General features: G+C 43.4%; 1 protein-coding gene across 18 annotated transcripts in view; it reads left to right on the top strand.

Annotated features, from left to right (window-relative positions):
• The window catches only part of celf2 (cugbp, Elav-like family member 2), a 236154-nt gene that overhangs the window by 44048 nt on the left and 179950 nt on the right, over positions 1-12156 (top strand). For all 18 annotated transcript variants that reach the window (XM_085437525.1, XM_085437516.1, XM_085437511.1 and 15 more), the window contains exon 2: positions 2751-2786. In XM_085437525.1, the coding sequence (XP_085293651.1) occupies positions 2751-2786 (36 nt within the window). The remainder of the gene's footprint in view (positions 1-2750; positions 2787-12156) is intronic.

The following is a 12156-nucleotide window of genomic DNA, read 5'->3' as shown; positions in this document are numbered from 1 at the left end:
TTTAAGCACGAGTCTTATAATTAAAGCATGCAAGACCTGTCTGCTTTATCCTGTTTTGGCTTTTGCTTCCCAGCTGGATATGGAGTAAGTGAGAGGAACTCTTAGTTGCTTGACTGTGCTTTTAGTGTCATCATACTTTAATTGAACTTACTGTTATTACGTTTAATTAGAGTCTTTATAACTGGCTGACTTTTTCTGTAATGTCTAAGTTGCGAAGCATGTTTTAGCATCGAGCTGTAATATGCGAGTTAATAAATAATAAGAACCATGGAGTGTAAATGTTTGGAGGTTATATATGTATGTAGATTTCAAAATATGAGAGCCCTGGTCGAGTTTTGTGCGTAGTAGTTTAGTTGTGTCTTATTTGCATCTGTGTGTATGTGGTGTGTGTACTTGTAAGTGCAGGCTGTGTGTATCTGATGTTCCATTTACCCTTTTTCATAATTCATGGCACTGGGAAAATGGACTGAAGCGGAGGTGGCTATCGTGTGTGTGTGTGTGTGTGTGTGTGTGTGTGTGTGTGTGTGTGTGTGTGTGTGTGTAACAGATGAGCGTTTTGTGGTTCTGTGGAGATGAAACGGACAAGAGTGCGTCTTTGAAATGCAAAGAGTAGTGATAGCGGTGATTGGCCACTGTGTTGAGGAGGAGTTTTTTTCCCCAGCATTTCATCATAACACACTTGCTCTCACCTCCCACCTCTACACACACACACACACGAACACACACACACACACAAAGTTTATTAATGATCGCATTGTGTTAATTCATTATTATTTTATTTACCTCTGTGACATAAAACCCGGACTAATTCGGTGCGTCTGAGCTCTGGAGGGTTGCTTGTGTCTGCTTGTGCGTGTCTGTATTGCACTGAGTGTAATGCTGGCTCGCTCACACACACACACACACACACACACACACACACACACACACACACACACACACACACACACACACGCATACAGTGTCTAGTGGTGGGGCCTGGGGACCAATTTATTTACATGCAGTGGAAGAGGAACAGAGAATTGGAGGAAGGGATAAAACAAAAAGGGAAGGAGAGAAAAAGAGGAAGGAGCAGGGAATTATGGAGAAAACCCAGTGGAACGAGCAAGTTTCTCTGCTGTTCCCAAGGACAGACTAGACCAATTTACTATTTAGATGGCTCAGTGGGGGTGTGCTTCTTTGCGGATTTTGTTTGCCAGTATCTTAAGTGGTTTCCAGAAACGCTGCCTTCATTGGTGACGGACTGTTTTAGCTCCGGGGTTAAAAAGTAGCTTAAAGCTGCAGTCACATGTATTTGCTTTGAAAACAGGTAGAACTTAACAGGAAATCACCTACAAATGATGCAACCGCAGCCTGGGAACATTTACAGAAAATCCGAGTGAGATGATAACCTTTGCTGGATGCCACTTTGTGCTGCAAGAGATACAGTAACTGTTTGAGCACACAGAAACGTCTCTCACAGTAAATCTTAATGTTTGTTGGATAATTTTATTTTGAAGTTATAGGGAGGGGGTTACTCTATAGTGGGAAATTGTTTCATGACTGGAAACAGGTTGGAGCTGTAAAGCATACTGGAGATGTGCACTGATATGATGTTTATATGTAGCTCTATTAAGATTCTATCCTGCATCAATGTATACATTTTTCTTCTGTTTATCTGCTTCTAGTTTCTCGGCAGTTAAGTCAAAACTGCTTGTATTTCCCTCTCTCAAGCAATCACTGGAGGGAAATTCTTTGTAGCGTGTCCTGGGTCTGCTCAGGTGTTTCCCTAAACGTCGAGTCACCTGCTGTGGAGAAGATCATCAAACCTCCACAGTCGTAGTTTTCAGTTTCCCTGCCTTCTGTAGTCCCCCGCTCTTTACCTGACTGTTTTTGTCCGATTTGTTTCTTCTTTTGTTTGAGCGTGCTTTTGTGTGTTTCATTTCCCCGTTCTTGTTCCGTTTTTTTGCCTTCGTCAGTGTAAGTTAACTCACCTGTCGGGTTCACCTGTTACACTGTGAAACACCCTTTGTTGAACTCTAAGTCTTTATTAAACTTCCTTGTTTCTCCGCCCACCCGCCAGTCTCCGGGTCCTCTTGCGAACGTTTGCTAACGAACCATGCCCAGAAAGCCCAGAACAAAGTTAATTTTTTCCCACTTGTACCTGGAATCGTATTCTTTTGGCGACAGCACACAGTTTGTAGCCATAGGTGATGAAGGGAATTTAGCTCAGTCAGAAAATCAAAAGCCTCACCTTCAAGCTTTGCAACTCCTGCTCTACTCTTCGAATTTGAGGGCAATCAGTTCTTTTTCCCCCTCGGTTAAGAACCGTAGCCTCAGAATTTAAGTTGCTAATTCTCCTACCATCCGCTTTATGCTTGACTGCAGTGGGCCTCTGTGATAGTTGGAGGTCACCGCTTGATGAAGCCACCAGGACCTCATCGGCAAATATGAACTCCGGAAATCTGCCAGCTGTGCCTAGAAATTCTGGGCAGCCCTGGAGTCCAGCGAGCAGAAAAATACTGACTGAAGGGTGCCCTGAATTAAACGCTCAGTGCCTGCTGTTAAATATCTTGGTAGAAATTTCTTATCATGCTGGCAACTTAAAATGAGAAAAAAAAAGCTTTTAGTTTGAGGGAATAGACGCTTACGTTTGTCAGCATCTCTGTTTGGACACAAATTATATTCGATTTGTCTTTTTACAAATCATTAGGTAAATCATTTTTATTCTCTTTACAGCTGTTCAACAATCTTTTGTCTTTGTCTTGCAGGCAGGACGCCAGTGACCTCTCTGGACCGATACAAAGGTACTGTAATACATCTTTTCATCATCTCCTCTCCTTTTCCCCTCACTCCTTCGCCTTCCTTTGGCCTCATCTGCAATGAAGCATGCCATCTCCAGGCTTAAGGCCAAGCACTGGCTGCATCAACACTGGAGTGGTGTTGTGAAAAGGGGGGAAGGGGGGGACCGCAGAAGGACAGAAGGTAGATGAGATGAGGTCGTGGGTTGAGAGAGGAGAAGTAAAGGAAAAGAGAGAAAGGGGAAATTAAAAGGCAGAGATGTGACGTGCCTCAGATCTATGGCCAAAGAGGGTCATTAAACTAAACCCTTCGGCGACAGAACGACAGATCAAGAGAGGGGAGAGGGAGGGCAGAAGAAGGTTTAAATAAGGGCCAATCTTAAAATAGCATTACCTATTTCTCATCTGAGGCCTAGTTAACAGGAAAAGAATGAATATCTTGCCCCGAAAACCATCAGCGCCCTCCCATTTCTTACAAGATGGAGGGAGGTCGGAGGGTGGGGGCGGACGAGCCGGTGCAAGTTTTTATCCGTTTGAATCATTTTAAGCTCATAAAGATTTCTAATGCACCTGTAATGCTTTATGACCTGAGTTATAATCAGAGATAATGCTTACTGTTGCAGTAAATATTACATTTATGAACTACAGGTGTTAATGACTGGTTGTCCAACAAAGACCCTAATAATAGCACATCTCATAAACATTTATAGGATCCATAATGCGTCAGCAGGTGCTGCTGTAAGTGCGGTCACCGCTGCGTTGAAGGGTACTCCAGAATCACAATCCACTGCATTCATGAACCGAAAAGGCAAAAATACATTGTAGCAGGCAAACAATAAAGAAGGATAAATGTTGTGTAGAGATGAAAATGTGATCTCTCTCTTTTTCTTTAAAAAAAGGCAGTTATTTCTCTTTATAATAAAGCAGAAAACAACAAAGATAGAAGGTGATGAAATGTTCGCTGTGATGGATTGCCTATCCGTAGTGAGTTTTAAGTCTCTGTGAGCTGATTTTTTTTACTCCATAGTGAAATGAACTGAATCTAATGGCTCCCTGGAAAGTCAGAAATCCATTTAAAAACTCGCAGTATATTTGGAAAATACTCAGCAGTAATATAAAGAATATGCGATTTTAATGGACTGAATCGTGTCAGACCACTGATGTGGTCCTTTAAGTAACCCAGTGGCTCTATAATTTTAATATTACTCTTATTTTTTATATATATATATATATATATATATAAATGTTTTTTGTGAACCAGGCTAACCTCTAAATAAATGTTTTGTACTTTTGGAAGTGCGACAAGAAAATGGATAGCATGTTGTTACACGATGATGAGTTCTACATCTGCTGATTTTTCAATACTACAGTCTCTAAATAGTATCAGTCTAAAGCTGCTCCTGACAGGCAAACACGGCAGGTGAATCAGCTGAGATCAAAAAAACAAGATCCGGCTCGGAACGCGACACCGGCGGAAAAGAGTCAAAACACGGGAGGAAGAGCGAGCGACGGCGGCTGTGGCTGTGAATAATTAGGCAAAATAGTTTGCTTTTGTTTTTCTCTCTGATTGGAGAAAATAAGCGAGGCTGTGACTGTCGCATGTCGCATGCGCTCTCACACACACACACACACACGCACCAGTGTGTGTTGTCTTAGGCACTAATCCGCCACACAGCTGCGTCATTCCGGAACGTGTGTTTACTTCCTCTGTGCCTTTACCACCACCATCACTGCCGCCGACCCCCCACAATCCCCGCAAACACACACAAACACACACACACGCACAATCACACAAAAGAGAACTGGGCGTATAATTTGATCCTGTGTGCTCTCCTCCTCTAATGAAGCTCTCTGGCGGTTTGACTGACACCCGGCTCGTTATTTAAGTGCCTGTTTTGGGCGAGGAGGAAGAAGAAGAGGAGCTGGGGCAAGGATGGAAGACGGAGAGGAGGCGGAGGAGGAGTGAGAGGGGTTGGGGAGAAACAGATAGGAAAAGTGGCAACAAGGGAGCTGAAAGAGAGGATAGGATTGGAATTGGGAGGATAGGGATAGATAAAGGGACTACAGGAAATGAAAACAGGCTGGAAGGATGAAGCAGGGACAGAGAAAAAGAGGATCATGGGAGTCGTAGGGAGTAAATGAGAGAGAGGTGTGGAGAAGAGTTTAAAAAAAAGAAAGAGGAGAACTGCAATCAAAACAAGACAGTTCGGGAGGAGGAAGAGCTGATGCCGGAAACGGGGGTGATAAAGGGTATGGAGGGATTGTGTGCATGAGTGTGTATAATTGCAGGTCTTTGTCCTGATAATGTTCTTTGAAGGCACACAGCTGATAATTAGCAGGCATGGCTCCACGGATGCCTTTCAGCATCGGTCATTATGAGCCGCAAACCCACTATTGGCTCTGACATGACCTCCTGAGATGGCGAGGAACGCTGCGCACACACACACACAAACATACACACCCATGCACACACACATGCGTGCCAGCAGCAAGCTCACACACGTCAAAAAAACGCACCAATTGTGGTAAACAAGTGCTGATTAGTGTATGAATAGCACAAGCTCACGAGTGGAACAGATACAACAGCTCTCCGAAGGCCTCAAGTTCCTCTTTGGCATGAGGGCTGCAGGTGCGCGTGACACGCACAAATGCACTCACACTTCCTGTTTACAGAGCCAGACCCACACAGACAGCAGAGACTGTAATTACAGGGATTCACACAATGTGGCGTCCCGGTACGCTGCGTCCGTTATTGCCTCCCCGGTTGCCACATGACAACAGCGGTCTCCCCCCACCACTTGCTACGGAGACTGCCTGATGCGCCGCTCCTGGCCCCGCCTTCCCAAGTATTCCCATATCTGAATATTTATGAGACAGGAACTGGCAGTCAGAAGACACGGGCTGGAGTGTCCGCTCTCCTCTGCAGTGACAGTTGTCGGTGTTAAAGGCTCCTTCCTGAGCTTTAATTTGTCCCCCAGTGAGAAAACGTCCAGCAGGAGCTGCAGCGTGACAGATTCCTGAAAGCACTCCCGGTCATTTCATTTTTTAACCTCACTTTTTGTGCCAGAACTTTTGCATTTCATCAATAAGGGCAATGACTCATATTTTTAATAACACAACAAACACAGGCCTCTCTCTCTTGTCGAGTAGCAGCGTGGCGTGTTGGAAAGGACAGGATCCGAGTTTATCTCGCCTCTGTTATTTCTGTCATCTTTCAAAAACTTCTTTTCTTCTTGGCGTGTTCAGAATGTGCGACCAAATATCAGCGCTGGGTCCTTCTGCTACCCCTTTTTGTGGCTTTCAGCTTAGCTTAGGTGCCATCATGTGACGAAAGAGTGGATGCTAATCAGGTGGTTACAAGTGGCCAAAGGAGAAAAAAGAGTGAAACTGTTGCAGCAGTTTTTAAATTCTCATTGGGTTTTTAATTGTCGGAGCCTATGCCGGTGTCGCGCTCACTGTTCATCCATTTTTCATCCAAACACATGAATTATGAAGAATTGCTAATGACGGCGAGGGAAGGAGAGAGAGAGGAGAGGGGGGTCTGTGTGCAGAGAGCTGGACGGACTCTTAGATATCTTTTCTTCCTTCGCTTCCCCACAATCTGTCTCAAGAGAGTTTTTTTCTTTTTTGAGTGACACAGGGGTTCAATTTCTGGATAAAACACACACACACGCACACACAGACATCCTGGGTGGCAGGTGAACATACAGTGGTCCAGGAGGGACTGACTTCTGTATGTGTGATCTAGACCATTGACCTGGAACACACAGAGCACTGAGAGAATAAAACTCACACACACACACACACACACACACACACACACACACACACACACACACACACGTCATTACTTCGTTTTTTCTATTAAATATTTTAAGCATCATTGTAACTGTTTCTATATTTTAACATATAATTACAAGGTTTTGTTCTTCCATTTTGTTATTTTTGTTTAATCAAGCATCGAATAGTGTATAGTGTTGAACACAGGCATATAACACAATCATTTTTTACTGATTTGCTATTCCTAAATGATTTTCAGATGCCTTTTCTTATTTACTTTTTTAACACATGGTATTTTTGTTTTAATATTGTATTTTTGGTACATTTGTTTTGTTTCATGGGAACTACATTTTCATCTTTTTATTATCATTATTTTATAATTTACTAGTTTATCCCCTGAAAAAGTTGGATCATATTGAATAGTTGATTGGAAAATGTATTTTTCGGCGTTATTGCTGCTTCTTAATCAATCCAGAACATGACTAGGTATTAAAGCAGATTCGTCTGAACACACTCACACGCACACACACACATGCAGTCAGAGCGTTGTGCCCCGGGGTTTTCTGGGATGCTGGAGTAGAGTTCCTTCTTCCAGCTGACGCTCCCTCGCTGAGACGGGGAGAAGCTGAAGTCGTGGGCGTGTCTTCTTTGCATTGCAGTGATTTCCTAAAACAATAAGAATATACGGCTGTTATGATTGAAAATGCATTTCAATCGAGTCCTGATTGCAAGTGCGCTCTTTTATTAGCAACTTCTACCCAGTGCAAACAATGCTGTTGCCATAATTAATCATTATCACATTAATTTTGTTTTGAATGATTACTGTAGCACGTTATAAAGAAACTGTTTTTGTTGTTGGTGGTGGTGTTGATCTTTCTGAAATTAGTTCTTCAAGCGCAGTAATGATTCAGTTACAAGATTGCGATCTGGGGGAAAAATATCTTTAGATTTGCTTTCACTTTCCTTTTCCATTTTCATTCGCTTGTTTGCACGTTCCCACATTTGTCTTTTTCTCTGCTAAGGCACATATGCATGCCTTTCAGTGTGTGTGTGTGTGTGTGTGTGTGTGTGTGTGTGTGTGTGTGTGTGTGTGTGTGATGTTGGGGGAACTCAGTGTGACTTTTTTTTCCTCTTTTTTGAGAGGCTCCAGATGGCTGAGAGACAGGTGAGCCAATTAGCGAGTCTCACTACACAGCAACATCATCACACCGGCGGAGCACGACAGCGAAACACACAAGCACACACACACACACGCACAAACACACACACAAACACAAAAAACATACCAGTATTTCACATGACTCTGCCACACGGTTAGCTCTGCCACCGTAACGTCCCGATGTGCGTCTTAGTCCGTCAATACGCCGTCACGAGCTCGTCAGTGTCACCGCGCAGATGAAATTGATTCTGGAATATGTAACGATTCTGGGAAACGATGACAAATGATCCTCTAATGTTAGCTTATTATCACGGCCTCCCGCAACATACAGCGCTGCGCGACTTATACTGTGGCCCATTATGCATGTTTTATACGACCCAGAAAACAGGCATAATGGGCAGATTTGAATTGATTTGCTTGTGTATTCATTTATTTTCAAGGAGCCAAAAATATTTCAGGAAGCCTCGCTGATGTTCATTATAATTCTAATGAAGTCGAAATCTTCACAAAGGAGGAGAGAGCGGCAGGAAGACAGCAAGTCTAAACAAAACAACAACCTTTATCTGTCTTCCTCTCTTTATCCCTCTTTTTTTTTCCCCTCTCATGTCGTCTCTTTTGCTCTGTTTCAGCGCTGAGTAGCTGAATATTAGGCGTAGAAATTGCAGACTTTGCCGGTAATTAGCCGTCAGCCGCTGTGGAAAACACACCTGACCCTTTGCACTCCTTCCAGCTTCTAGATGCAAACAATACCCCTACACACATATATGCATCCATATGATGCAACGCATGCACTTGCATGGTGCTTATTATTTAAAAAGGCTGCTGTGTTTGTCTATTTCTCTTTTTGTTAAGGGATAATTGAACACCCATGACGGCTGCTTTCCCGCCTAATGGAAGGGGACAAATTAATCTCTCTGTGCTAATGTCTGCAAATGGAACAGGACCACTCCTGCCACCTCCATGCTCAGCTAACCTGCTTGGCGTTAGTGCATACGAGGATAATATAAACCTCCGTCGGCTCTGATGATGGATATAATGCAGCTAGTGTCATTTTGAAACTGTGGGATTCTCTAGGCCTTCTGGGAAAAAATGTTCAGTCACAAAAGAATTTGTATAATGTTTTTAACTGAAATGATCAATGTTCTGTGGTTTCAGGTCATTCCTACCTGATATATATGCCTCCAAGTGAGTATTTCTAAAGGACTGGTATTAAGTAGATACTTTAAATCACCCTGTGAGATCAGAAGTTGGTGCATTCTTATATGTTCTGAAGGTCATTAACTGTATTAGAGTCTTAAGAAGGATTTCTCGCAGTCGCTTTAGAGCAAGGCTCGATTTAGACAGAGGACTGCAGACTGTGCTGCTGTAGGTGCTAACAGCGCCACAGGAGGGGTAAAGTGGGAGACGGGGAACTGTTAACAACTGCAGTAAAAGGCAGTGGCATCAAGACTGCATTCTTTTGGATTCCTTGTCAGTCACCAGGCAAGATGTGTAAATAATGCAGGCACTGCGCAGCCACACACCCCGAATATGTAAGTGCTGTGTCTTTTCATCTTCAGTGTTTTGTGTGATCTTTGTGAAACACGGTGAAAACCTGTTTAAACCATAAACAATCCTGTTCATATGCTGAGGGTGGAGACTTAGCGCGTATGTGAAGACGTCCCGGTGTTATACTTTAAACATCGTCAAGAGTGTGAGGTTCTGTTTAAGGCTGATTTGTTTTATTCTCATGGTGCAGGTGTGAATCCAAGGCTCCGTTCATAGCAGCAATCTGTACTGTAAGTAAAAGACCTTAAAATATTGGATGGAGAACTTTAGTTTTAATCCTCAGTCGTAAAAGGCAGAGGGGGTATTGTCAACCAACGGGGCAGCGTGGACACAGTAACTCAAGAACGAGGCGACTCAGGATTTTCACACTTATACCATAGGTGCAGCTCCTAAAAAATGGCAGGCAAGTTCCAATATATTCCAGTAGGTTGTAAGAATTTGTTGTCAACACAATAACTCGAGAAGAAAATCACATAGGATTTTCAACTTTATATCACAAATTACAAATTAGGGTACAAATTTGGAGACTGGGGGTTAGTGCCACCAGTGTTCCCCGCTCCACTCATGTAAGAAAAAGAGTAATTTAAAAGTGTTGCTTGCTAAGAACTAACATAATTAACTGTAAATCAACTGAGGATAGATTTAGTTCACGCAGTGCAGTTCAGTCTTGTAATTGTAGCTCCGTTTCAGAACACTCAACCCAAGACACAGTAAGGTGAAGACACGATAATATTAGTGTCACGGTTCTGGGTCAGTTTGGCCCAGTATTTTGAGTTGTTATGGTTTGGTTTATTTTTGAATGATGGATCGTTCTTTATGTTTCTCTGGTGCTTTGTTGGGTTTTATGATGAATCTGTGTTTCAGTTATTTTGGTGTGTTTTTGCATTATGGATTGTTTTCTTATTCTCTTGTAGTGCTTGTGGTGGTGGTGGTGATGATAGATTATTATTAGTTTCTTGTTTCTGTTTATCCGTGTTTAAGGATTTGTTGTTTCGTGTATTGTTTGAGTTGCATGTGTTATATTCTGTCTGCCTCTCTGTCTGCGTCTTTGTTTAGTGGGTTCTTGTTTCCTGTTTTATTGTGAAGGTCTGTGTCTCATGTGAGTGTGTTCAGTTCTACTGCACCCCTGTCTCGTTAGTCCAATTTCTCCCAGCTGTGTCTCCCTCCTGTTTCTCATTCCCTGATTACCCCCCTGTGTATATAAGCCCTGTGTGTTCCTGTGCTCTCTGTCGTGTCGCACCATCAGATCATGCCTGTGTGTTTCCGGTTCTCAGTGTTCGTTGTGCTGTTCATGTTTTGTGCTTTGCCAGCAATAAAGCTGTGGTTTTCTGTTGAAATTTGGCTTCATGAGTCCTGCGTTTGGATCCTCACCTTCGCCTGCCGTACACAGAACCCTGACAATTAGTGAGAATGCCAAGTATCAGATGCTCTGATATGAAGATGCTCTGATACAGCTCTTGGTGGAGGTAGAAAAAAGAAAGTCCCTTCCAGAAGAAACAGAAACTGGAACAGGCAGCTACCACAACCAGTGAGGAGAAGAGAGGCTAAAAGAGTATACTGAGACTATGATTAACGAATAACTGGACAAAACACAAACTCTGGGAGCAGACACACGTAGGGACACCATAACTACAAGTTTGATCAAAGGCTTTTAATTTCAGCTTCTGCAGACTTTTTTATGCAGACCAATTACTGCATGATTGCTTCACACTCAAAGCAAGTTACAAAATTGTGTAATAACAGCTACTGTGTGTGACTGTGTGGCATCCACAGCTGTCGGTGTGCACATCTGTGAGGGAGAATAATCCCGGTATTGGGATTTCATTTGGGCTTGCCCTTTTTTCTGTAGAAAAGACCAGAGAGTGGCACAAAAGTGCCTTGCCTTAGTGTTGGAAAATTTCTTTGAAGCGTTAGCACGGTCGACTTTGTGGCACATGAATGCCTTCTCATTTTCAGCCCCCAAATCTGTAAAACACGAGGTGAACTCTTCTATCTTTGTTCCCCTTAACTTAATTAACCGTTTTTATTCTGCTTAGTTTTTCTCCCAGCCATTCGCGCTCTCCTGCAGTGCCTCTGTGTTCCGCCAAGGGGGCCCACCCCACAGTTTTAGAAGCACTGACTTAACGTAATTTGCAAACGGTTGTCAAAGAGTCCAAAAATAAGCTCCACGATGACGTGGCATCAATCGCGCTGCCGTCACTGTTCACATTTGAACATGTTTTGTAGAGGAATGTGGAGGTGGGAGGTCGGGTGACTGTCACCCTATTTTCCCATCTTAATAGCCTGTGATCCTGCAGCCATTTTGCCTTCTAAGCCTTTTCCTGTGAATGACCTCCAGGGGAGATTGTGTTGCTGCTGCTGGAGTACAGAGGAGTTGATTACGCTGGCAGTGCCGGGGCTTTGTTCTAAGCATATGCCCGTCCTTGGCTTTGCAGCGCACGAGAAAAGAGATAGATGAAGAAGAAGAAGAAGAAGACGACGAGGAGAAGTCTTATCTCTCTCGTGGGGTCTCGCATCCTTTCATTCCAGATTGTCTTGGGGACCTTCTTGCCCCACCCGGTTCATCCCGACCCTCCACTGCATCGCTTGTTTACTGTCCCATAATGACATTGTCAATGGCAACAATACATCCGCTTATCGCGAGGTGTCTGCCGACACAATGGATGAATGGCAGCGTAATGGAAAGGCGAATTTGTCCTGTTGTCATCTCCAAGTCTTTGGAGGCTCTCTCCTACTTGGCCGTGTGTGCCGGCGTAAGATAAGATTAATTCTTCATATCGCAGGGCTGATTGCAGAATCTTGTATCTAATGCAATTTTTATTTCCTCACCCCTCCTCCTTTCCTATTTCCCTTTTCTTTCGAACTGCAGAGTCAAGCATTTTTTTTTTC

The sequence above is a fragment of the Copadichromis virginalis genome, linkage group LG17, assembly GCF_057382275.1.
Source record: "Copadichromis virginalis isolate Kocher_CV1m ecotype Utaka linkage group LG17, C_Virginalis_male_GT1.1, whole genome shotgun sequence".
NCBI classification, from domain to species: domain Eukaryota; kingdom Metazoa; phylum Chordata; class Actinopteri; order Cichliformes; family Cichlidae; genus Copadichromis; species Copadichromis virginalis.
This window is presented reverse-complemented; position numbering and strand designations above follow the sequence as displayed.